At 38.1% G+C, this 26,488-nt stretch overlaps 2 protein-coding genes across 3 annotated transcripts in view; both read right to left on the reverse strand.

The window, feature by feature from the left end:
* Positions 1–1,470: 1,470 nt before the first annotated feature.
* kpna3 (karyopherin alpha 3 (importin alpha 4)) lies at positions 1,471–20,620 on the reverse strand. Of its 2 annotated transcripts, XM_007555509.2 has the most exons (17): positions 20,276–20,608; positions 16,915–16,959; positions 13,304–13,393; positions 11,343–11,372; positions 11,170–11,222; positions 10,988–11,083; positions 9,957–10,042; positions 8,457–8,543; positions 8,208–8,377; positions 7,439–7,483; positions 7,208–7,339; positions 6,995–7,123; positions 6,624–6,728; positions 6,338–6,409; positions 5,917–6,079; positions 4,352–4,446; positions 1,471–4,249 (listed from the first exon to the last, which is right to left on the reverse strand). In XM_007555509.2, exons 1-17 carry the CDS (start codon positions 20,342–20,344, stop codon positions 4,151–4,153), a joined length of 1,566 nt encoding a protein of 521 aa, XP_007555571.1. In that variant the 5' UTR covers positions 20,345–20,608; the 3' UTR covers positions 1,471–4,150. The 2 variants fall into 2 exon arrangements, with proteins under 2 accessions (XP_007555571.1, XP_016528613.1); XM_016673127.1 differs by lacking the exons at positions 1,471–4,249; positions 4,352–4,446 and having other exon boundaries at positions 5,941–6,113; positions 20,276–20,620.
* A 1,474-nt stretch (positions 20,621–22,094) lies between these two features.
* The window catches only part of spryd7b (SPRY domain containing 7b), a 7,330-nt gene continuing 2,936 nt past the window's right edge, over positions 22,095–26,488 (reverse strand). Inside the window, exons 4-6 of the mRNA XM_007555512.2 lie at positions 26,307–26,473; positions 25,075–25,177; positions 22,095–23,192 (exon numbers count right to left, since the gene is read on the reverse strand). Of these exons, the coding sequence (XP_007555574.1) occupies positions 23,095–23,192; positions 25,075–25,177; positions 26,307–26,473 (368 nt within the window). The 3' untranslated portion in view covers positions 22,095–23,094. The remainder of the gene's footprint in view (positions 23,193–25,074; positions 25,178–26,306; positions 26,474–26,488) is intronic.

Consider the following 26,488-nt stretch of genomic DNA (forward strand, 5'->3'; position numbering starts at 1 on the left):
GTCCCCTAACAAAAATCCAGTACTATCAACTGTCAACAGAAGTCATAATTGCCATACAGAAGACTTCAGACAGCACAGCTGTGAAAAGCCAGTTAGGTTTTATACTTAGCTTTGAAAATGTTACCACTGTGAAATGTGGTAGTGGCAGCATTAAGCTGTGGAAATGCTGGGGCACAAATGGAACGATGAAGATAAAACTAAACACTGGTTAATATTAGAAACACATTAGTGGAAGCAAAGGACTCAACACTGGGCCTTCCACTCGAATATTGACTGTAAAGATACTCGGTGAAAAGCTTATATTAAAAAAAAAAAAAGACATTAACAAGTTTGTGGCATGGACTGAAAACTGATGTTTTTCTTTTCATCTGACTTGAGGTATTTTAGAAAAGTGCAAAGTTGGGAGACAAACTTTCAGCTGTAATTGCACTGAAAGGTGGTTTCAAAAGACATTCGCTTAAAATGGTAGAGTAGAAACGCACACCGCACTTTTCAGATTTTTTGGGGGTAGAAATACTGCATTTCCCCTGTTAAAACACCATACTTTCCCAGACTTAATTTTCTTTATTAATCATGAAAGAACATGATGTGAAGCTTGGTTTCCGATCCAGATGTTTGGTAAAGGGCATTAGTTTAATTTCATTTTTTTTTAGCCAGTTAAGTAAACTAACAACTACAACTCTTAAAACTATCAAATCTGGACTGAATTGTCCTACAATAAACTTTTACAAACCGAAAAAAATGTACGATTAGGAGATTTAGTGATTTGGTCAATACCTACAACAGACAAATTTAAAACCCACAAAGTCCAGCCTAAAACTTTGATCCAAAGGAAAATGCCACAATTTTTCCCCATCAGCTGATTCTTCCGCTTCCTTCCTTACTTAAGTAGGGCTCTAAATCCATTTTCTCTTGTTTTCACTCATTTATTGAAAAAGTGGTTAGACTTACAAACTATAAAATTGGCTAAAAGAATTATTGGATTTTTTTTTTTTTTTTTAAATCAAGTGAAATCATTGAGTGGCAAAAATAAATACATAAATAAAATACAGTTCTATATGAAATAAGGAATTCATTTTTTTTTTTCTTTTAGACAATAGGTTATTGAATGAAATTTTAAAACAGTTCATTTTTTCCATGCTGCCTTTGTTTTTTGCACTCATCTAGACCTGGCGAAAAATATGCATATATGATAAAAGCCCCGTTGTTTTCGATATTTAACATGTGAATATAGGTCAGGCAGGATCAGTGGCCCATTTTTTTGAAGCTGGTTATCTTATACATCACGTTGTTTGGACCGACTCCACGGGAAACCTCTATTCAAAGTCTAAGGCTAAGTTAATGATTGCCTTCTTGGTCTTCATCTCCAAAGGCTGGAGACCCCCTCTGCGGGAAAACTTCTCACATTTTAGCCAACCCAAGAAAATCTCCTGGACATGTGAAACAAACACTTGGAAGCTACAAGGAACAAACGGCTAAACAGCAAGTTTATTTTGGTTAGAATCAGAAACACAGACGATGTCCTGAGGGTGAAATAGGAAAGGAAACCACGGGCTGTTGACTGAAATTATGGCAAACCGGTGATGTTTGTGGAGTCAGGGAGGAAGGAATGGTGTTGTACATTGTTCAGTGGGTAGAAGGTATGAAAGAAACACTTGTTTTTGATGGCAGAGAGCAGCACTGACCATTCCTCATGGCGAACTCCAACAGTAGGGAGACGACAAATTTACCCCTGTGTGAAGATTCTCCAGTTGCTCCATTTGTTCAGAAAAATCTATGCGCAGTTGAAATAAAAAAACAAAAAACAAAAGGCACAATGATTTCTCAACTCATTATTGTCTTTAATATGCACAAGAGTTGAAAGCATCAATGAGCCACCTTAAAGAGAAGAATTCAATCTAAAATTTATAAAAAGATACAAACAATCAGAGGCCAAAACGCTGTCTGTTGCTTCTTTTTCCTCCTATTATTTCACTTAAAACAGCTTTTTATTAGCAAGTAAAAATCTTGCAAACATAAGCTTGCATCCAATTTGGATGCAAGACAACAAAATTGTAAATCTTTAAAGTGGCTCGGTCTAGTCTGCTAGTTCATGACTGTACACCCTCTCTATAGTTTTGTTCAGTAATATTAGCTAATCCCAAAAAAAAAAGAGAAAAAAAAAGAAACTCCTGGCTGCTTTTAACAGCCCTACCAGATATTTAAAGCCCCTCACTGTGATCCAGTCGCTGCTCTGAACACCCACCCCAATAATCTGAAAAGTTAGCAGCCAAACCAGCGGATTCATCTACAAGACCAGGGGGGGGTTCGGCGACCGACTTAAATTTAGTCGCCTCGGCCCCGGATCTAAAAGACCAACTGGAACGTGGGACGGTACATTTTCAAAACAGCCGTCACCGCGATAAGCAGTGAAAACAAGACAAACCCAAAAAAACCGGCCTACTCCAATTTATCAGCATGTCATCACAATACATTTGCAAGTCAAAAAATAAAATATTGCTTCCAAAAAAAAAAAAAAAAAACCTCCCCAGCCATGTGGGATAGTTATCAACCATCCAATGGCCGTCAGCTGCAGCAGCTTTGTACAGGCTTTATGTAAATATATTCATATATTTGTTAGACGGTAAGGAGAGATACACATCACATTTGCTTTTTTTTTTGCTTTTGTTTTTTTTTGTTGTTTTTTTTTTTTTCACAATTATTCAAATCGAGTGATGACATGTGACCTCTTAATCAAAAAGTAGTTAAGTACTATAAAGATCAGGACCTGCACTGTGTATGAGGCTAGTCTTCAATGACCATAGGTCCCTTTCTGCAGGCAGACATCACTGTGCCTCAATTGTGTGCATAAGACTGGAGGAAAATAAAACTAATAAAAAATAAAATAAAAATATTCCACAGATTATACCAGACCAGCCCGAAATGTGAAATTAATATTTGTTCAAATTGAGAATTTTTAAACCCCACCCCCATATCTGAGTTTTCACATTATAGGGGAGTCCAGAGGAAAACAGTTTGCAGGACGGGGGAGTGAATGGTACGGCTGATGCGTTCCCCCTTTTGTAAGTCTCTGTGCCTTCATCGTCCGCCTGGTGACCGAAAGTTACATATTTTGACGACCCAAAAAAAAAAAGAAGAAAAAAAAAAGTTGTTGCTCTTCTGAATCTGTAGAGGGACGTTAGCAGGTCTCCCTGTTTGTGTTGAGGAAAAAAATAAAATGGCATTTTCTTCACATTTGATGAATTCCTTTAAAAGAGTAATATTTTGACAGAGGTCACACAAAAAAAAATAAAAAATTGAAAATCAAGTCAGAAGTCCCGTCAGTCAGTTTGCCACGGATTCCTCTATTGTTTTTACCTTTGAGCCCTTTCACACCTCCACCTCCTGGGAGGGCGGAGGGGAGGGGGTCCGTGGAAATCATGGCTTAGCTCGGAGATTATCTCTTTAAAATAGGTGACAGAGGGGTGTGCCTGTTCATCAGGAAATATTGTGACCAAGTGTGTTCAGGTGTACAATTGTGTTTCTGTGTGTGTTTGTGTTTCTGTGTGTGTGTGTGTGCGCGGGGGTGAAGTTACAGCGGAGGACGATCCAGGGGAGGGAAAGCACAAAAATAAAACCACAAACCAACAGCAGTATTTCTTCCCCAGATTTGATATGACGGCTTCTAAACAGAAGTATGCACACAACTCCTAAGTGTCAGAAAGTGTGTATACATATATGTATTTCTATACATTTATATATAAATGTGAGAGGTGTGTGTGCACGCGCGGTCTGAAAATGTGCTTGTGTTTCTGTCGTGAAGACTTGACATTTGGCAATTTGGATCTTGCCAAGAAGGCTTTTTTTTTCCTCCTTCTGGTTTTACCTTTGAGTGATAGAAGCACTGGCAGCACTGACGGTTCTCCTCATGCAGGTTGCCAGCTGAACAACTAGTATGAAGAGTTGCACTAGAAGGAACTTTAAAAAAAAAAAAAGAAAGAAAAGGCTCCCCACAGTGCAGAAGTGGCTGTGATTTAAATCCTTTAGTGGCGAGCTTGGTGTTTTAAAATCCCTCTGTACCGGGTTTGCCAGATTGTTGGGAGAGATGGATGAATGTCTGCGGTAATTACAGGACGCCCCTGCAACTAGTGGAACCAAACATCCCGGCTTTTTAGAAATTGAACTCCTTTGTTTGCATGTTGGATGCTGGGTCAAAGTTGAAGGTTCCTCCTTGAGTGGTTTCAGGGATCAAGCTGGGGTCCTCATCAATCTGAAAACAACAGATGTCGTCAAAACTGGTTTTAGAGCCAACGCAAAGAGGAGAAAAACAAAAAAATAAAATAAAGAGGCAAATTGGTGATTGAGAACTTACATCGTCTCCTGAAAAGTACTGATCAATGATCTCAAAGGCTAATTTGTAGATATCTTCATTCTCATGTTGCTGCAAGTTTTCTATTTTCTCCAAACCTTAAAAAGGAGGACAGGAACATTTCAACAGCAGGCCAAGCAAAAACATTTATTCAGTTAGCAAAACTGAAGACGTCTCGTAGAGTTCGCTTCCACACACTGAAAAGTCAATTACAATCAATTCTAAGCACAGATAGGAAACCAATAGAGCCCGGATGCTTCAGATGTTAAAAAAAAAAAATAAAAATGCTGATTTTTTTAAAGTCACCGTTTATTTTCACATGAAGAGCTGGCACTGCATTCTTTAATCGATCCAACTAATTTGGGCTTTTCTTAGGTCGTTTGGTGGCTATTGCAAAGTATACAGTAAAAAGCCGTAAACTTCAACAGCGGCTTGCTTATTCAGGTGATCTGCTCATCATTAAATTTTAATCACATCCAAGGCAAAGACCAGAGTCAGAACTGAGCTGTGTTATCATAGCAGTTCAGCAAGCTTAGCTCCATGACAACAGCCAGCAGGAGAAAGATGAGAGTTTATGAAAGCCTTGTTGTCAACAGTCATAAATATAATTTAGTACAACAGAAAATCTTGTTGGGAGAAAATACCAAATAAATCTTGTACTGCAATACAGGGAATTAAGCCTGTTGCAAAAAGCAATAAGTCAATTAATCACATGATAAGTTAAAATGTGGTCAATAATCACAGACGTCCTAACTGGCAGTGTTTCTTCCATTTCCTTTTTGGTCCCAATAATTAAGTGAAGGGCAATTTTGTTTACAGACTTCATGATCCATCATATTTATGGTTTGGTTTTTATTTCTATTTTATTTATTGTTGTTGGTCGTTTTGTTTAATTTTATTATGGATATTTAAAATATATTCCTGTTCCAGTCTTCAGTGTTCTTTAGAAATATTATAGTTTATTGATCTTTGAGAGGATGTACTTGCATTATGATGTGATTATCAATACATTACTTGAAAATGGTCTCAATACAACAATATGATTGTTTATTTCAATAGTTTTTAGGACAGTTTATAGTCATGACAGGCCCATGTGAAAGAAAAACCACATATATTATATATAGTTTTACGAACTAATATGTCATGTTTAGTTTTCTGTAAGTTTAGCCATTTTGTTGTTAAAAATAAAATGTAAAAAGTTACAACCTGCATACCTCTGATGACATCACAAAAGGCATGAAGGAAGCAGAGCTCAGTGACATCTATCTGCATTTTTCTTGTTTTTTTTCCCCTGTTCATGTTGTACAAATTTCTCCTTCACAAGAATACATTTGAATTCTGTTCATAAGATTTTCTAACATGCTCTGATCACATCATCATTGTGCTTCTTATGATCTAAATCCAAAAATCAAACCTTATTTTAAAAAATACTTTGCATTTAGTGGAAATCCTCCAGTGGAAATCCACATTTATTATTTTACAATTAGCTAAGGATGCCTATTCTTCACATCTCTGTCCCAGCTGGGCCATTCCTAATGTTAACCAAAACGAAGTGAATGAACACAGACCTCCACACTCCTCTATGATTTCAGCAATGGTGCTGGCTTCGTCTCCAGCCATGATGAGGATGTTCTTGAGGCCGTCCAGGACAACCTGCACCACCTGAGAGTCCTTCACTGACAGCAGGTTACAGAAGGGAGGGATGACATTCTGCTCCACTAAGAACTCCACCTACACAAACCCATACATACACACCACATTCATACTTTATTGCAACACAGGTACACAGTTACAAGTCTGGAAAACAACCTTACTCAATGTTCACAGTGATATTTAAAGAACAAAATGTTGCCAAGATGCATCCGTCAAATGAGACTTCTTTATGTTCTGGTGAATATTTACTACTAAGGTCAATACCTTAACAGGTGAATTCACAAATTAAAGCAACTTAAATGTAAGGAAAGTGAATAAAGAAAAAGTCAGACTCACCTGGTCTTTCCTCCCACTGATGGTGAGGTTGCTGATGGCCCATGCTGCTTCCTTCTGAGTGCCAAAGTCGCCCTGCGGAGAGCCAGTCTGTTAGCAAAAAGTCCTACCACAGCATACTGTCAGGGCAGACATCAAGTCTTGGTGGTAATTTCATTTTAAGAGCATGTTTCTAAAATTAATAAATAAAAACAAAAACATCAGATTAGCGCTGAAGAAATATACTTTTCCAAACTGGATTTGCTGCAACCATGAGAATGAACGTAAAGCTTAAACGTCGAGCACAAACCTTGGCCAGTTGGTGGATGATCATAGGAATTAGCCCGGCCTCGATAACAGCCTGGACCTGCTGCTGGTTCCCAGCTGTGATGTTGGACAAGAACCAGACAGCTTCCTGTAAACAAACCAATCACAAATGGTCAAAACTATCCCCCCCAAAAAAACGTTTTCAACAACAACCACTCTTCAAACCAACTCCATTCATCCTTTACATTATTATCAGACTTTAAATGGCTACATTACTCCCATTAAACGCCAACGCTGGGTTTTGATTAGTATATTTTCACACTATCACGACGATGCGTTAGTTAACATTTATAAATTCATATAAGTTTACGGACATTTTTAACAGAACAAAAAGTGCCATTTAGTCTGCGATACCTTGTTAATCTTTTCTTTAGGATGGGTGAGCAGATTGGGGAAGTGTGAGAGAACATCGCAGTTGAGAACCACCTGGGTCTGCTCGTCTGTTCCTGTCACAATGTTTCCAACTGCCCTCAGAGCTGCAGTCTGGAGTTTGAAGACGAGAGAGCAAAAACAATTCACTTAATTATAGAGACAAACAACATTCAGCTCGGCAGAACAATGTCTTACCTGAACTTTCACCTCCTGATGGCTGAGGAGAGGCACAAGAAATGGAACAACTCCAGAATCAATGACCATCTGGATCTGTTCGTTTCCTCCGTCCGTCAGATAGGACAGAGCCCACACTGTGTCTACGAGTATCTAAACACAATGAGGTGAATGATGATTGCACAATTTCAAAGGCACAAAATGTAAAACTGGCATGATAAAAAAATACATTTTATTCAGTTCAATGCTTACATTTATATCAGTGTGATATATTAGCACACAGAGAGCAGGCAAAATCTGTGAAAAGGAAAAGGAAAAGTTAGATTTGGGACATAAACAGCTTTGCATGGTACAGAACTAAAAAACGTCACAACAGAACTGGGAGACCGTGCTAGCATGAGGTTGGCAGGTCAGCAAACTAATCTGCATGAAAATCTGCAGCACAGTGATACAAGTTTATGGAAAACTGTATCTGGGATTTCTTTTTTACCAGAAAATCTGATATTGCTACATTTTTTTTCCTTTCCATTTTTAAACCAAAAGTAAATCTACACTCCTACAATAAGCTTCCATGTGCGCCTCCCTCTGATGACATCACATAAGGCAACAGATAGCAGCTCGTAAGTGCATCCGTTTGTTTTTCTCTTGTTGATTTTCTGTATTTCTTTTTACATCAATTTCCTAATGCCAGCTGATCACTGCCATCCTTGTACCACTTGTGATGCCATCAATCAAAACACACAAAAGCTGAAGTATAGCAGGTTTTTAACATGTTTTTTACAAATGGTAAAAGTGAAATCTTGCTGTGGAAATCCATAGTTCATTTCCAGCTGTTTTTTTTTTTTTTTACCATCAGTGTACAACAAAAACACAGTAATAAAAGGAAGGGGAAAAAAAGGTACCAAACTTGAATAATCACAGTTTTATACTCCATCCTCCTTCTGTAGTAATTACGAGAACAGAAAATTCCCTGGAAAAGTTAAGCGCACTAATGGACAAATTGCTCTCCGGACACACCCACCTCTTGCACCGTCTCCATGGGCGGAGGCGGATCCTTGTTGCGGCAGAGGTTAACGATGACCCAGGTGACATTGCGGAGGAAGGTGATGGGGATAGATGGGTTGATGAAGGAAAGCAGAGGCTTCACTACGCCCAGGGAGATGACATAATCCCTGCACTGTGGACCGTCGCCTGAGCAGGAAGTGATGAACATCTCAGCTCGGGCTGTTGCTTTGCTCATGGACACTTGTGTCAGTGAGTCAACACTCACCTATGATGTTTCCTAAAGCCCATACGGCCTGTTCACAGACGTTCTGGTGAGGAGAGTGTAGCAGCCGCAGGAACAAGGGCACTGCGTCTAGATATGCAAACATCAACAAATCAAAATTCTGCCCGAGGTGGCGGCTTGTGCAATTCCACAGAAAAGCTCGTTTCCCAGAACACTTGAAGCCAAAATAAGCATAAATCTACTGTGGCAACTCGGGGCTCCAAACATCCCATGAAAACTGAAGCGGAGGCGACAACAAAACAACCTTCATAAATAATTTACTGGCCATGTTCTTAATGATAAAAGCAACGCTTGAGGTAAACACACACACACACTCCTCCTCTGGGTCAAGGCCTGAGTGTTTGTCTCTGCCTTGTAAACTTTGGCACAGACAAAACACTTTCAAATTATCTTACATGTCTGTAACACCCAATAAGCACCATTTAAATTAAAAACACTCTACTTGGTTCATTTGCATAAACAAAAAAAAAAATCTGAATTTTGGAAATTTCAGTTTTATTTTTAGAATAAGCTTGAATAAATAATGTGGGATTAAATCAAAATCTGACCAATAACTTTTTCCACACTTAATCTGTTCAAAGAAAAAATTCACATCTGTCTGCAGTCCAGACATGAAGCATCGGATTGTATTGCATGCTGGGAAATTTATTGTCATTACAATTTGATTCTAAACATCAATAAGACAAGAAGTTCTTGGACTGCGGTAATAAAGAGGTAAAGCACTAAGCAATCATCATCTTTGTACTTTCAATGCATTTGTTGATGCTTGTTTACTGCAATAAGCAGTTTATCACATAATAAATTAAAATGAGCTTTATAAATTTGGATGATTAAACGTAATAATCCATTTTATTTACGTTTCGGTTGTGTGTGGTTTTCATTTCCGTTATATTTATAGTTTGAGGTTGTTGTGTTTTATTTTGGATATTTGAAATATGTTTAGTTCCACTGTGAAGTGTTCGTTACAAAATTAAAGTTTATCGGTCTGTGAAAGGATGAACTTGAACCATTACTTCAAAATTTATATATATTACTTCAAAATAATCTCAAAACAAGAATATTATCAGTTTATCGCAATAATTTCTGGGACGATTCTTCCAGTAAAATGTTATTGTGACAGGCCTAAACATTAAGATCCTCTGACAAAGTTGCTCCGTCAGCTGTAGGCAGATGCAGCATTTTCAGTGAAAATATGCAGAAACAGAGGACCTAATGAGTCACACAGTCATCATGACATTCACCATCATTATCACACTTTGCATGTATTCCGAAAGTGCATTTTCTAACTTCAAGGGATAGCTTCAGTCGGATTCACCTTCTCTGTCCCACTGGCGAGTCAATTTGTACATTTTGAAACGCGACCAATTTTCTAAACTAAAAAAAGAAAAAATACAAAAATGCTAGCTCCTCAGACTGCAGACAGTACATAAACACAGACTGACAGGGTAACACCGGGGAAGACAGAATGCCGGGTCAACATACTTGATTTAACCACAGCCTGAGTCTGTGCTGACGTCCCAGAGGCGATGTTGGTCAGAGCCCAGGCTGCCTCGAACTGAAGTGAAGGACTGTGGGATTAAGAGCACATTTAAATCAGTTAATAATAAGCAAGAAGTTTGAAGATATTAAAAATGTAGTGGGGGGAAAAAATAATACAAATCAGCTGACCCCATTTATAATCAACATTTACCTCGTTCGTAAAATATTAAATGCAAATAATTGGTAGTTCAGACTCTTTAGCAGAATACAGTTGAGTTTATGCCAGAGCACTATAATGAATTGTTTTCCAGAAAAACTGATGCAACACAAGAAAATAAATCAACATATTGTGGTCAAGTGATTAATCCATCTGCCACAATAAATATCCAACTGGCTCCAATAATTATCTGGAATCTCCGAGGGGTTTGATTTACTCCTCCTCAGAACAGATATCAAATAAACAACATCGCTTTGGCGTGACGAGCCTCCTGTTAGCTAGCAGTGAGAATTCAGAGACCCAGTTTAAAGAGCTTCAAATGACTTCTATTGTTTTCTTTAAGTGGTTATAGATGTCACATAAGCGTGTGTTCTTCTCATAACAGTTAAAACTATATATTCTTTTCCAGAGTATTAATGCTTTATACATACGTTTCACAGTCTAGCTATCGTTTGATTCCACTGTAAACTTCTATACCTCTTCTTCCTTAAGGATCTTATAAACAAGCTATTCAATCTGTCCCCTGAGTGAGCACAAGGTCCTGGGAATTGGGGAACTCTTAGAGACAGGAATGTCGATATATTTGGCTTGGCCTGAGCTGAGAGAGCCAGCCAGCTGCCCTGCATGCCTCCACACACACTCTCACGTGTGGTCACAGTGGGGAACAACAAGTGCAGTGCACACCAAGCTTCTGTTGCAACAAAAACCTGCTACAGTAGCATCAGATTTTAAAAATGATACAGAAATATGCCTTTTTTTTTCCCAGAAAAGGGCAAATAAATGGTGTGTTGCATAAAAGATATCTGAACAGACTTACTTGTCATCCCTTTCCAGGCATTTGACTAAGATGGGCAGGATCCCAGACTTTATCAAGTCATCAATAGGAGGGTTTCTGTCACTGGAGAGAAGTTTTCTGACAAAACAAAACATCAGGATTATTATTATTAATGAAAACCAGTGTCATTTTAGCATGCACGCTTTGGTTTTAGAGCAACTTACCTGGCTGCTTGCACTGCACTGAGCTGTATAACAGCATTGTCACTGGTTGCGTTCTGTGTTTAAAAAGAGAAACAGGATTACATGATAATGCAGAATCAGTGACCAGAATCAATGTGCAACATGCAGAATATTTAGGACAGATTTAACAATCATAGGATAAATTTAATTCCTACCTGTAAGATTGCATCAAGTGTAACATTTTGCTGCAAAACAAGAAGAATAGGGTTATTAAAAATCTAGTCCATATTACTATACATGTGTTGACACCATCAGTTGCAATAGATCCACATTTTTGACCACTGAAAGACTCTCCAACAGGCTGAATAAATTACTGGTTTTACAAAATCTGACATCTTGATCCTGGGCGTATATACTGTGAGGATATAGTTGTGAAATATTGTGCAATTCTACTAAAATATTACAAAATGGATAATGTTTTACTATTTCTGTCTCGTATGCAGAATTTAAACTGGTCTCTGTTCATTTGAAGAGCAAAAACAACTTAAAAAAGTACAATCTCTAAACAAATTTTATTTTTTTAAAATCCACAATAAACTTTATTTGTACATTAGTATGTTTTTTTCTCAAGATATACAATTTTAAGGCTATGTTAAATACTTATTCATTTCTTTACACTAATCTCTGGTATTTAAGACCACAGGGTTTTTTTTTTGGCAAAAGGGTAATAATAAAAATAAAAACAAATAAAAGCTACAAAAGTAGCCTAAAGGACCTCACTCTCATGGAAATGTATAGGAGTAGATAGGACTTCAGTATCATCTGATTACGTATAAAGAGATTTTTGTTGACCCAGCAACAACAAAAGCTCCACATAGTAACATAAGAAATAATAATAATAATTATAAATAATTGGGGCAAAGTCTGTGCAATTTCCATAGTAATAATGATAGTACATTTTTAAATGAGCCAATCATATGTGAAAATGTATGCAGCTGCCATCACTGCAAGATGAGTGCAGGTGAGATAATATTAAAAATACAGAAGACTTGAATATTTCAACCATCTGCCAAAGCAGTTTCTGTCCATCACCAATGTTATTTTTATTTGATCAGTCTTTAGTTATTAACTAGTTTTGAATATTGTTGTGCAATAGCGTTGGTCGCTTTTAAATAAAGGGGGAAAAAGCACTTTGTGTTGAGCCCAACATGCCCAAACCCAGCGTGCTTGAAATCTTACATCAACACAGCTGATGTTCACTGCATTTGAAACAAACTGATAAGACTGGAAGACATAATTTATTCAAATCTGATTTTTTTTTTTTTTTTGGTATAAATTATATTTATACATCAGAACATTGTGATTAAACAGAATTAGTCTTTTTTACATGTGCTGAATTTTAAACAAAAGATACAATCTCTAGAATTAAACTCCTCTCGTGCGTTTCTTGCCTGGGTCTTCACAGATAAAGTGTGTGTCAACATATGGTAGGTTTCTCTAGTCTCACACACACACACACACACACACACACAGACAAACATACACGAGCACACACACAGGCTGCCGCCTCAGGCTGCAGAGCTGGATCTTAAGAAATACGTGGGAGTTAACTGCTGCCTGACCACTGGTGTTGTTTTGCCCATCAAGCATGTAATACAGCACAGCTTCAACTAAGAAGCACCATTCAATTCAGTTTTTTTTTTTCCCCCAACAAGACAAAAACACAGTTATGATTTCACCATCACAATGAATGACAGGCTCCCAGTGAAGCACATTTCTGTGTCAAAACAAACAGGATGTTTCGTGGTGAGGAACGCAACATCCTTGCATCATAATCTGAGTTCACACAATCATCACGACTTTGAAAATATCCTCAGCCACATCAGCACTGGGGCAGAATTTCTTCATAAATGCCTTTTCAGCAGATATGATTACCCTGTTTTCTGAATATTGGCCAGCTCTATACAATGCATCTGATTTTGAGGTGGTAAATGTTTTACTGCATACATATCAGTTGTTTGTTTTTTTTTCCCCCCCAGAACTTCATGGGCTTCTTATCATTAGATTTTTTTAAAACTATTTAAATATGCACAAAAGCTGTTTGTTTTATTATGTCTCCCTGTGACCTGTTATCTTAACAACCCGGTCTCTCAGTCCAACAAACTCCCACACTTACCCCTTTAAAGTCTGAATCCACATCAGAATCCTCCAGACTCTCCTCCTGTGGGACATTTCTCTTCTTCAGTAAATGTTCGTCTCGTTTATTCTGGCCAAAGGAGAAAAACACAAGAGGGCAGCGAGGAGTGTTAATATATTCATGAATGCTTAAACAAGCACAAGACACAGTCTAATCTTTTGGAACCCAGATAAAACACTTTAACTGCAGCCTCGCTTGAAAGCCAGCATCAAGTGGTCAGTTTGAAAGAGAAGGTTTAAAAAAAAAAAAGCCTGCACAAATTAATCTTTGCTGGACACTGAATCTTGAGTCTAAATCCCGACACGCTGCAACTCTGACAAGCTCATATTCACACAGCATGCGTCTGCAAGGCATGTGAGTCAGTGGTAGGAGGAGATTCCCTTGCCCTACATTCCTGTGCATCATGCTGACGTGCGTCACTGATGACTAATCAGCTAGTGCAGTGCTTCTTGTTGCTCTGATCCGGCTAAAAAGGAATGTGCTAGACTCAGAACCGCTTTAGTACTTCACATAGAAAACGTTCAGTACTGTTACTTCAGCCAGTGTTCCTGACGGCTGAGTTGCTCTGAGCAACAGCTGGTTTGTACACCTGAATCTCTTCGACCGTTAGGTTAAAGGATTCGAATGATGTTTAAATGCTGACCAGACAACTAAGTGGGAACACATTTCGGCCAGACATCAGATGTCTTTATTTAAAAGTTTAATATTTTTCTAGAAAAAAAAAAAAAAAAAAGAAGATGAGGATGAGTCAACTAAATACTTTTAGGAAATGTAATCCTGTTTGGGAGCAAGCACTCCACATAGATCAGCCTTGATACCACAGTAGTTGTATGTTTCTTGGGGACAGTCATTGTGGTCGCACAACATTAAGATAAATCAAGAAAGGGAGGATAGTGAGGAGAAAATCTGAGAAATAAATTTCTGGATGCCAAAACTGTTGGCCAGAGCAAAAATACTCGGTTATAAACACAGTTAGCTTAGCATAAAAGAGAAACTCAGAATTTTAGGTTATTATTTCTCCATATATTTGTCCAGACTGGCACTTTGAGCATAAATTAAAGCCTGAAACGTTGGAGCAGACATCCTGACAGCTAATCTCTGGATCAAGGTGACTTGGCGTGTTTTACGGAAAACATTATTACTACATTTTTTGTCCTGTTTGGCTAGTGTCTAAATGCTCTAAATGCTGAATAGACTAAATGCTGAATAGTTCAAAACCTAAGAAGAAACTTTAAAATAAACTTCAGATAGCCAATCATAACATATATATATGTGATAACTCTGATAACCAAGGAATTACTAAAGATTACCCAACAGCTAAAATTTTATAGATGCAGCTCTAGGATTTTCTTGTTTTAACAGCACAGACTTCCTCACAAATTCTCACCCCAGAAACACTGCAGCTGTGAAAAATCACCCCCATGCATGTGTGTGACACCTCAGTAATGCCAAAGCACAGTGGCAAGAAAACCTTTGTTCAGTCTGTTCATTAAGCTATTCTTTATATTAATAAGACAAAAACTTAAGATGCAGAAAAAAAAATACAGCTGGTGATGATAATTATAAACAGCCTATTATAATCTGAATAGGGCCTGATGAATGACCAGGTGGTCAGAAAGTGAATTTTTTTTTTAGATTTTTCTGGTCTTTTGTGCCAAGTGCTACCAAACCAATGCTAAATACAACACTGTTCGGTGAGGAAGTAGTAACAGCTGGAAGAAGATTCCAAGTTAGTCATTTGTAGTTTTTGACTGAGACGTTGCATTTGGAGTTACAATCGGATACACGCTCCTGGCCCTGTCATGTTTGTGCTTAGGCTCTCAATAAAAGAATGCTGTCCTTTGCTTAACTTGAAGTATTCTTCATTACAGAACATAAACAGTGTAAGCTCTACAACTGTAGTTAAATATGTATTCAATTTCAGTTTTTGATTGATGCTGGGAAGTGATTTTCAATTTTTTTTTTATTTTAAAATGCATTTCTTTTATCCAATGCTTTCATGAAATATTAAATTAGATTTTAAGCATTGTTAAAGTCTTTGTTTTCTGTCTTTTTATGTCAAGTAAAGCACATAAGATTGCCTGGTGTATTAATGCATTTCTTGCTTTAATCTTTTCTTAGAAACAATAAACCTGAAGAGTCTAAAAAAGGGAATAGAAAATTGAAACAAAAGTTTTGAGGGACCAAAATCTTAAAATATACCTGCAACTACTTAGTACGCTTGTAAATTTAGGTAGTAGGGGAATGGATACTTCAAATACATGTGCCACATGTTTCTAAAAGATTTCTGTTGATTTGGCGGCACAAAGATCCATTAAACAAATCATGTAATCATTTAGATGTAATATTCATTAATAAAAATAGCACTACTTGTTTAAGTGCTAAATGTGTGCAACATCTTGCACACAATCTTGTTAATTGTAATTAGTCTCTTTTATACTGTTGTAGATTAAATTTTAATTAGTCTCAGTAGGAAAAACAAGGTGTAGACAATGTATGGAAATGATCCCGTCTGATAAGAGTCAATAAATCAACCAAAGTTCCTCCAATTATGACCCTCGCCTATACAGAGGCTGTGCTAAACAAATCCTGACAGTGTCGAGAGAACAAAGACAGTATAACTATAAAAGCATTGAAAGGCAGCTTATTTATGACGGTGTTAACTTTTGCTGCTGACGTTTTGTGATATGTACTGTTGCCAGTCTTGGCCAGGATTCTCCTGCGAAAATGAGATTTAATCTCAATGGGGCTTCCCTGGTTAAATAAAGGTTAAATTAAAAAACAAAAATAAAACACCCCTCGTAAAAACAGATTTCTCAGGCTCAGAAATGCAACTGGCCCAAGATAAGATAACTTTTACCCCAACCCTACCCAGACTAAGCGCCATGAAGACGAAACAAAAAACGAACAAAAAAAACTCCACAAAATTCTTCACTAATCTTGTGTTAAAGAACCTCAGCCATTTTTGAAACTGGGGATAGGGCTATATGAAGAACACTTGATCAAAATGCAACACTACATAAAAAAAAAAAAAAAAAATCTACCATCTTCTACCTTCGTATGCACCGACTCTTGCACTGAAAAACTGGAGCTATTTAATCACTAGCTGAAGATGGGCTAATGGAGGCAGACAGACAATCAAAATGTTCACAGTACCATGTTTACAACCTCAATGTATTATAAGTCTGGCGGGTCACCAGGCTTTACTTGCCCCTCCACCAGGCTCAGCATCTTTTGATTATTTTAAATGAAGTTTTTTTATACACCAATAACACTGAAATTAAGATAGATTAAGCTAGGTTTCTAGTTGATGCATTGAACTGGGCTCAAAGGGCTGCTCACCAATTGCGCCGCCCATGCAAATCTTTGTAAAATTAAAAAATGTTTAAACACGCAAACACGGTGGGTCGCTGGTGGACTGCCCTGCCACTGAGGCTTGGCAGGTTTTCCTGCTTTCACAGAACCAAGAAACAGCCGGCTAAATCACAGGCCATGGTTAAAAACTGAAACCACTTTGATAGAAAAGTCTTGTTTGGTTCTCAGATTAGTCTAAAATAGAATTGAAGCGTTTAGCATATGTTGTTTCTCACCTTTCTCAACTCAACCGTCACCTCATTTCGATGTCTTCTCATAGTCTGTAATAGAGGAAAATCGTGAATTAGGAGCTATTTTATTAAACATTAACTGCAAAGGTAAATATACATTGGAAGGTTTACACATTTTTCAAAGTATTACAGTACATTGGCTATAATCAAAAGAAAAGTTAAACCATTTTCTTCTCATTAGATGACAAAAACATTTCAATGGTCAGGGACATAATCTTGTCAGACGAAAACGTGGAAGGTGAGACATCTGTAAATCAACCGAAACCCAATCTAAGTGATGAAAGACAGTTTAAGGGTTCAGCTAATTGCTGTATTTGAATGTCTGCTTGGATTCCAGATCATCCATTGGAGTTGGAAATGGTCTATGATCTTGTGACTGTTTAAAAAGGTTCATGTTGCCTTCCTAAATAGACTCTTACGTAATTTGGGCCAGTCGAAACTCAGGAGGCAGGGGATAAGAGAGGCATCTCCCAACCACTGCAAACCAATGGCAATGCCAGTACATGGACATGGATCAGAAATTATTACTGTACAGTGAGCTGCAATCTGAACATTAACAACAACTAGTACAAGGTATTGCAATAAACTCACAACAAGAACTGCATTTTAAATATATTGGGGAAAATAAGTCATGGCTTTCACAGTATGTTTGGCGTTACTCTTGCAATTCAATAAAGCTGCCTGAGACGACACCAAATCTATGATGGACCAAAATAAACCCTTTTCCTATGCTGTAGCTCGAGTCATCCATGTTCAAAAACTCAATTTCATGCTTAGGTTCTAAGAAGGCCTGGGTCAGACATCCCAGATGCCTTGAATAGCATCAGGAATGCACTTTGCAGAGACTACATCGTGGTAGCCACGTGCTTCTCAACCAGACCCCTGCTTTCAAAACAACCACCAACATGGGAAGCTGAGCCGTCTTATGGGAAAGTTTTACAGTGAAACTCAAATCGCCACCACAGTAGATTTTGAAGAACCATTTTCAGACATACCTTTGTTTGGGGATTATCTCAGGATTAACATTAAACCAGAATGACCAAGCACAAGCATGTTTTTGTTTGGCAAGCCCATGACTGAGAGATATGCCATCTGAGAAATTGCTTGAATGTCATGTGCAAGTAGAATAAATCTAAATATTTGCAATTCTTTATCCCAGATTTAAAAAGCTTTCATACATTTTTGTGTTTAAAGACATAATCAAGCAGTATTTCTTCCCCAAAGAAAAAAATGAACACCGACTATAAAGAATTTGGATGCTGAATAAAAATTAAGAGCTGTAGGATCTCACAAATGTTTTTTTTTATTTAAAGCTGACGAGAGAAAATAAAAAGCCTGTTCTGCTTAGTGTCACATTAGCAAACACTGTTGACAGATTTTGAAACAAGATCCGGAGGCGCTCAAGTTCCACTCTAGTACACTTTCATGTGTTTTATTATTGCCAAATAATACAAAATAAATCTATTCAGTTTTCTCAAATGAGGCTACATTGTTTCTCTGCAGCGAAACAGAATACAACTCAAAACATCTGAAGCAGAACTTTGATACAAAACAAAAGAATAAATGGGGCAAATCAAGAAAAATACTAATAGTGGACTTGATGTTTGTTAAACATATGGACTGCAAAGTTCCAAATCGTAATTACAACAACAACAAAAAAAGTGTGAACTGAAGTCAGAAGTTTGACTGGGAAAGTCAGAGGTGTGCAAGCAGACATGAGTTCAGCATCCAATATGGCCGCCACACATATATTATCTCAAACCACAGGCTCCCATAGGACTGTACTATCATAATTTGTCAACACACTCTTTGTAGTCAAACACATAAAATGTAAAACATTACATTATCAGTTTGTATTGCTAGTAGTAGTGAACTCCACAGTATTTAGCAAATCCCACTGGTTTCCTACAAGTTTGAACAAGTTCATTCCAAGATCTGAGCTTCAACTTCTGAGACAAATCAAATGCACCCATACTCTAAAGCATCTTGATGAGTTGCTTTAGGCCTTATGTGATGTTACTGGAAGCATCTGTGGTTGGAAGTATGCTTTAGGGAGGCTAGACTTTTACCTTGAGTAATGACCATTTGAAACAAAAACGACTAGAAAAATAAGTGTTTTTTGTAGGTCAGTGGTTGTCAGTGCTACTGTCCTCCATGTTTTAGAAGCGTCTCTCCTCCTACACACCTGATTAGAAATTGTACCACAGAAGTCTGCTACTCAACTAGTTATTTAAATTAGGTGAGTGACTGCTGGGAAGCATCTAATATATGAAGGACACTGAGCCTTGAGAACCAGCACAGGTGACAAACTATCTAAACCAAGTGTGGCCAATTCAACAGAAAAACCTGTCTAGGAGTTTAAAATCACAGGTTGTATTTGTCTGGATGGCTTATGGCATATTCACCGAATAAAGTCACTAATTTAAATTTAGACTTGCCGGCTAAATTATGCGTTTGCTAATGCAAATTTGTAAACAGAGTACAAGCCAAAAGGTCGTTGTTTTCAAGAATAGGAGGCTCAAAGTGCACTTACTGTACTTCTGTAATCTGCATGTTTGGCGCATTATCGTTCAAGCATGTAATATGTCAATGCTGGCTTTCACCAACACTGCTAGTTTAAGTTAATATCGTCTGTGTTATTTACTCGCTCAAAGGTAAAGCTCCCTTAAGAACCAGCAGTTGTTTTCATCTATATGGAAAACTGTAAGGTCAAAATATCGTTCTCATTCAGCTAAGCGTTTGGTGGCTTAGCTTGGTTTAGCAGCCTCACGACGTTAGCTAGCTACCAAGAAGGGGTGGGTATGGTGACTGTGGGCAAGTCATGTAAATTACTATAAAATATCATTTCCTAGACAATAACGTTGTGGTGTGACCTTGGCGTCTTTTTCTTAGAGTCAATAAGCGCGAGTTGGCTGTAAAACACCAGAAACGGCACGGTTGTGAAGCCGGGCAGGCCCAGCCTCGCTTGTGACCCGGTGTCCATCCATCCAACCAGCAAGCTAACGTGACAGCTACACTGCTTGTCCTCAAGTCTAACAGCGGACCAACCGCCGCGTAGCTTCCTGCTGAAAAACAGTCGTCGCTAAGGTTCAGTGAATTTGTCGACCGCCATAGCATTCGTATTTACGAGTTCAAATATCTGTATCGTGTTTTAGTAGGACATCTGATGGCGAACTCCTTATGGTAGCTGAAATTAGCTAGCTAGCTAGCTAGGCAGGTAGCCGACTGGTAGGCAGGCAGCTTCAGTTGGGGCCAGACTGTCTAACGAGGCCCGCAGACAGTCATTTATTGCGCTGAAACATACTCTGTAAAGATCACTAATACTTGTATTCCCGAGTGAACTCACCTCGACATCGCGCCCCTTGTTTTTAAAGCTCTTGATGCGGTGGTTTTCCAAGCCGGCGTTGTCTGCCATGGCTATGTGGGGTGTAGCTCTGACTCCGGCTTACTGTATCTGCTCCGTCAAAGGCACGGCAGCTCCTCTGTTGCTGCTGCTGCTGGTGCTTCCAAAGGAGGGGGAGGTAACAGATCGCAGAGAGAGGGGAGGAGTTCCTCCTGCCTGCTGGGCTGCCCTGGTTTCCACTGTTTCACAGAGGCAGGAGCTACTAAATTCACCTGCCAGCAAGGCTGTAGCAGACTTTGAAAGGGAATCCTCCGGATACGTGGACGTAACCTGCAGGTGCAGCTCACTAAATGAGAATCTAATCGAAAAGTTAATTTATTTCAGGAGTTTAATTTAAAAAGTTAAACATGCATTGAGCGACGAATTTCAACCATTCTCTTTATTTGAATGTCTATGGCTTACAGCTAACAAGGACCGCTAAGAAAATGACATACCGAGGACAAATTGAAAATGTGAAATAGAAACGTTATTTCCATGTTTTGATCCTCACTATCCTGATGAAGACGGCGGACTCATCAGTTTTAATTAAACTCAGTTGAGTTCAAAAATACTTCAGTTATCCCGAAGGGAAATTAAATGTAGTACCTCATCTCATCCAAGTATTTTCAAAGAAGAAGGCAGGTATGGATCTCCGGAAGCAGTCAGTCTTGCAGGGAATCTTAAGAAGCCTCTGACTGAAGACTCTGTTGCTGACTGACAGTCATGCTTATACCCTAATTTCCAGGCAGCAGAGAGAATATGCCACAGCAACATATCCTGGATGATAGTTGTTGGCAAGCACTGCTAATCCACCTCATTTGTTGACACTCCTCTTTAAATCTCTGTCTGATCATATCAGAAACAAAGGTAAGTCATGAAGTTTCTTGTTAATAGAAAATAAAAAATTTTTAGAATGAAAAAAAATCACAGAGGTGCAATAGCAGTGGAGAAATTCTTAAATTAATACTTTATTGAAACATTTTTGTATTAGATTTAAGTTTAATAGTCAAGCATCGTTGATTTTGACTGGGCGATATTTGCTCACTCTACCTTGCAAAAGTTGTGCTAATCCTTCAGATTGTGAAATGTTCTCTTGTCCGCAGCCCTCTATCCTCCTGACCCCAAATTTCTGAGCCATATTTAGTTTTGGCCTCTGGCTAGTTCAGCTCAAAACTTTTATGTCCCCCTGATCACATTATTAACTTGTTGATTTGTATGCATGCTTGGACTCAAAATGATGCTAATAAAATCAAAGCAATCTAAGCTCTTCAGCATACACGAAGCTTCCGAGTCAAAACCAACCAGCATTTATAACGGCTCATATTTTTAATTACCTTAATTTCTCAAATTGTTCATAAGATCCTTTGCAACCTCTCTGAAAAAGGATGGCTGCAGCAAAAAGATGCATTTTAGGTGCGTAAACTTTTCTAATCAGGTAATTGCATTTTTTTCCACATTTCTTTTCAAATTTGTTTTCTAGTTGAATTGTGCAGAATAAATGTTCCATTTAATTTATCATGACCTTATTATACATGGCAAATACCTGGCATTTCAACAGGCATGAACACAATTGTCTATAATGACTGACTTTTATTTTAACTATCCGATAGCTTTAGATGTTTTCTGGTCCTTTCTGCTCTCTTATTTTAGTTAATTTGCAGAAAGGAAATCATTTTCCTATTTGAAAAAGTCTGTCATACATAGATCAAATTATCAGTCACTTAAAAATTCACCACGTAAAAATTACACACCACCTTTCAATAAACACAGGACACAAGATGTTGCCTCCAAAAACACAAGTTCAATGAATCAATAATATTTGGATTTGTACAGCTTTATTAGTGCAAACAAAGACAAGCATTTGAAATATTTTACTGTCACACCAGCAGCTGGTACGCGTTGCCAGCACAGAACTACTTGATATATTTGTAGATGCATCTCTAATCAGAGACAACCAGCACCAGCTCTCATAATCAACTCTTTGAATAAACAGACTGAGAAAGAAAAGGATTATCAAGAAAAGTGATTTGTAAAGTAATCCAACTATATATTCGTCTATGTAAATCGATTTCCAGCACCAACAGACAACCAAGCGCTGGACGTCACCTGGAATGTGAACTGCTTTGCTAGTGTCAGTCTTTTTAAAACGTTGCTCTCTCAACAAACATTCAAACGGCAATGTGGTATGAAGATGTCCCTACTCTTAAAACAACTCTTAAAACATCCTTTTTCTTTTGCAGCTAAATCTACATGTTTTGTGATGCAGCAGGAAAAAAAAGACATGCCACTTTGATATGAATGCAAAATAAATACAAATAAATATGTGATGCATTTTGAGACGTCAGTCGGTCCTTCGGAAGGTTAAAAACAGAAAAAGATAGGAATAAAGCAATTTAAAACATGGATTCTGACCCTGAAACCGGGAACATCTCACTGTAGCAACATTTGTTCGGTAACTACACATGGTGGAAGTAAGCAGCAAGTGAAAGTTGTTCTGTTTACGTAGCTCGATTACCAGTGAAACGAGGCGATTATTTTTATTCCTACCTGCACAGACTGCAGCAGCCCACAACAGCAGAGTAATATCAGACATCCCCACTTCTTTAATACACAAGAACAATCCGAAGCAGCAGGAAAAGACAAGATAATCAACACAAACGACATGAGATGCAGTCAAGTTACACGTCAAAATAATAGCCAATCAAAGTCAAACTGTAGTGTCACAGATGGTGCTGTAGGATTTAGAGGAGGGCAGCAACACAGAGAGAGGCCAAGGCGCTCGTTTAGAAGATCTGTTGTTCAAAGAGGATCTTCTCAAATCCTTGCGGAGGAGTGTGATAGAAGTCGCTAAACTGGCAGTCTAAGATGGCGCTGTCGTCCACTGAAACCACACGAGGAAAACAAAGGGTCAGGCACTGGACACCTTTTGAGAGAAAATTCTCTGACATTTTGCTTGTTCCTTAAAAACTTGGAATCATTACATTCAAACCAAAGAATACAAGACATTTTCTAAGTAAAAGGCTTGGAATCTTTGCATTCTAAACGTTCAGTTGCTTTAATGACGACGGGGAGGATGTGATGATATGATCCTGAGAGCAGATCATCACATTTTGTACTGTTTGAAAAGTTTTAATGGCCCAAACGGAAGACAAAATGGAGAATATGGCCCATAATATAAACATCTTGTCACTTTAAAACCTCAAAAATAAATTCATTTTAACTGGGATTTTATGCATCAAATCAACACAACATAGTGGATACTTGTAAGGTGGGAAGGAAAAGATGTGCGGCTTTTACTTCATATTTTTGAAAAGCAAAAATATGCACATGTATTCATCCTCACCGAGGAAACACTTAGGAAAACCATTTTTCATTGTATTTACAGCTACATGTCATCTAGGGTGCGTCTCTACTGGCCTTGCACATCCAGAGATTCAACTTTTTGACCACTCCTCTTTGCAATGTGTCAAGCAGATGAGATGAAACAAGAACTATGACAATTTGTTTTCAAGTTACACATTCCATTTGGTTTCAGGTCTGGACTTTGACTGGTCCGTTTTATTACAAGAATACGCTTTGATCTAAAACCTTTCCAATGCAGCTCTGGCTGTCTGTTGAGGCTTGTTTTGCTGGAAAGTGAACCTCTGCTCCAGTCCTTGCAGCCTCCAGCAGGTTCTGTCGTTCAAGGCTTGAGATATTGTATCCCTGTACGACATAATCTCTGACCTGCCTAAAATACCAATAAAACAAGACAGCTTGAAGTCGTAATGTGACACAATATAGAAAAGGGGTATACTTTTTTTTTGTAAGGCATAATTGTATTTTTATGATGCAATTTTGAAAAAACAAAGGGTGGGGGGGGGAGGTGCTTTTCCTTCCAACAACAACAAAAGCATCTGCTGGATTAAACACTTTTCTACACTGCTCTGCAGCTTTGCAAATCTCTTGGCGTAGCGACTGACATTTTGTGCAAATAACCTTTCAGAGTGCTGAGGAGACGTCACGTTTTTCCTCCCGCTCAAAATCATGCCAAAGTTTAGACAGAGAGATAACCAGTAATCAGTCTGAGCTGTGATGGATGCAGGAGGGACGCCCGGAGATAACAGTTGAGCAAACATCTTAAAAATCACCTTGTTTACTGTTTGAGAGCTACTGTGCCTGAAGCACAGCTTTACAAATAGGAAACTAATTACAGCGAATCTTCTAATGGGTACTGGTTAAGATCACAAAAGCATCCAAAATACAATAATGTGATTATGTGAGCATAAATGCTCTCAAACTATGTTTGAAAATAGGATTTTAATGGATCCTCGGTGAGACTGTGTCTTGGAGCACTATTTTCAGTTTGCGGTGAAAACAAAGCAGTTAACCACTGCTGACTGTGAAGCTGATTGTGTTTCAGCTTCACAATCAATTAGTTTTTCCAAGAAACCATGATTTTACCTAATAGCTAAATAAAAATGATTTTATTGAAACAGTGAGATTGAGTGAAGAAATAAAAAAAAAACTGTGCATATACAGCCCTCTTGTGGAATTCAAGTGTAACTGCATTTTAAAGACAACATCATATTCACCGGCTTAGAACAAAAACAACGCAATTCAAAATCCTAAACTTCCTCCTTTTTGGTTGGGCCTAAATCTTCCAATTGTGCAAAAAATATTCAAAAACATTTGTACAAACCAAGTCACCCTCCTGGTGGAGGAACTTCAATGAAATACTTATGTTTGTCTCCCTCAACAACAGACTTGGCACTTCAACTTACCATAAACAACGGGGTAAACAGTGCCCCGGATCCCTGAGGCAGGACAATGCATGTTCTTTCCATTAAGATACAGGTTCATCTCCACGTGGTCATACGTGATGCCCTGAGAAACAAAAATACATGGAAATTATCTTCATTTATTAAAAGGACAGAACCAGGGATTTAAGATAATGCATTGATAAATGATTCATTTCTCTTGAATTTGTCCACATTTCATACTGTTGATGTGACAGAGCGCTGCACAGCAGCACATTTCTGTGAAGCAGACAGAAAATGAACTACTGGTATGTATCGTCTTCCCTCCACTTCCCCATTGTGCGCTAGTTAGTGTTGGTCCATTCCCTCTAATCCCAGTAAAACACCTTAAGTGCAGCGTAACTAAATGTGAAAAGGTCCAATCGGTCTAAATACTTTCGTAATGCACTGTGTGATGTTTATAGCATTTACATGTAAATGCATACACTGCTACGGGAAAAGTTGTGATTCCTGACACAAAGAATGCAACACTTGCAGCCCATGTGCAGGACTCATCTGTGAATAGCGCCTCTTGATGCCCCCAAATCCTTGAGCGGATTTGCTCGACAATCCTCTTAAGGCTGCGGTTATCCCTGCCACTGTTGCAGCTTTTCAGACCACACTTTCTCCTTTCACTCAACTTTCTATGAATATGCTGAAACTTTTCTGCAATGTTCAAATCTTCTGATTAACTACATTTTTAAGGGTAGTAACAGATAAGACATAGTATCAAAAAAATTACAAGAAATAAATGTTAGAAATCTTTCACTATATTTGTAGTTAATCTATGTAACATTTGAGTTTGAGCTGCATTTGTATGTACAGCATGTTAAAATACAGTCTTGTTCCTGGACATTAGCTCAAATGCAGCGCTTAGTTCATGAACATTTTCTCTCATCTTTTAAAGGCAGCGATAAAACGGATCCACTTCAGCAAATTCAAATATGTTTGAAAAGTTTTTTTCAGGAACTCAGTTCAAAACGTGAAGCCTAAATAGTCTATGGATCCATTACACAGTCAGACTATTTGTTTCTGTTAATTTTGATCATTATGTAAATATCAAAATATTCCCATCCTTCTATGTACAACTAGGTTGAAGTTTTTTTTTTGTTTTGTTTTGTTTTTGCATATTTCTTAATGCTACACTGGTTAATTCACAACCCAGAAATCTTCAAATGCAAACACACACAATGAAGGAAGTGTGTTGCTGCTCTTACCACGATGTCGCCCTCCTGAGGAAGGCTGTTTGCAGGCAAACGATTCTTCTCTTCGTTGTTGTGGTACACCGAGCCATCATGCCGCAGGACTAGGCTGTTTGTGTCTCTGCCCAAAGGCACTTGGTTAAGATTGACTTTCTGAGTGGCCACTCCAATTCCCCACACACCTAAAAAAATAAATA

This window comes from Poecilia formosa, unplaced genomic scaffold (genome assembly GCF_000485575.1).
Source record: "Poecilia formosa unplaced genomic scaffold, Poecilia_formosa-5.1.2 Scaffold70, whole genome shotgun sequence".
NCBI classification, from domain to species: Eukaryota; Metazoa; Chordata; class Actinopteri; order Cyprinodontiformes; family Poeciliidae; genus Poecilia; species Poecilia formosa.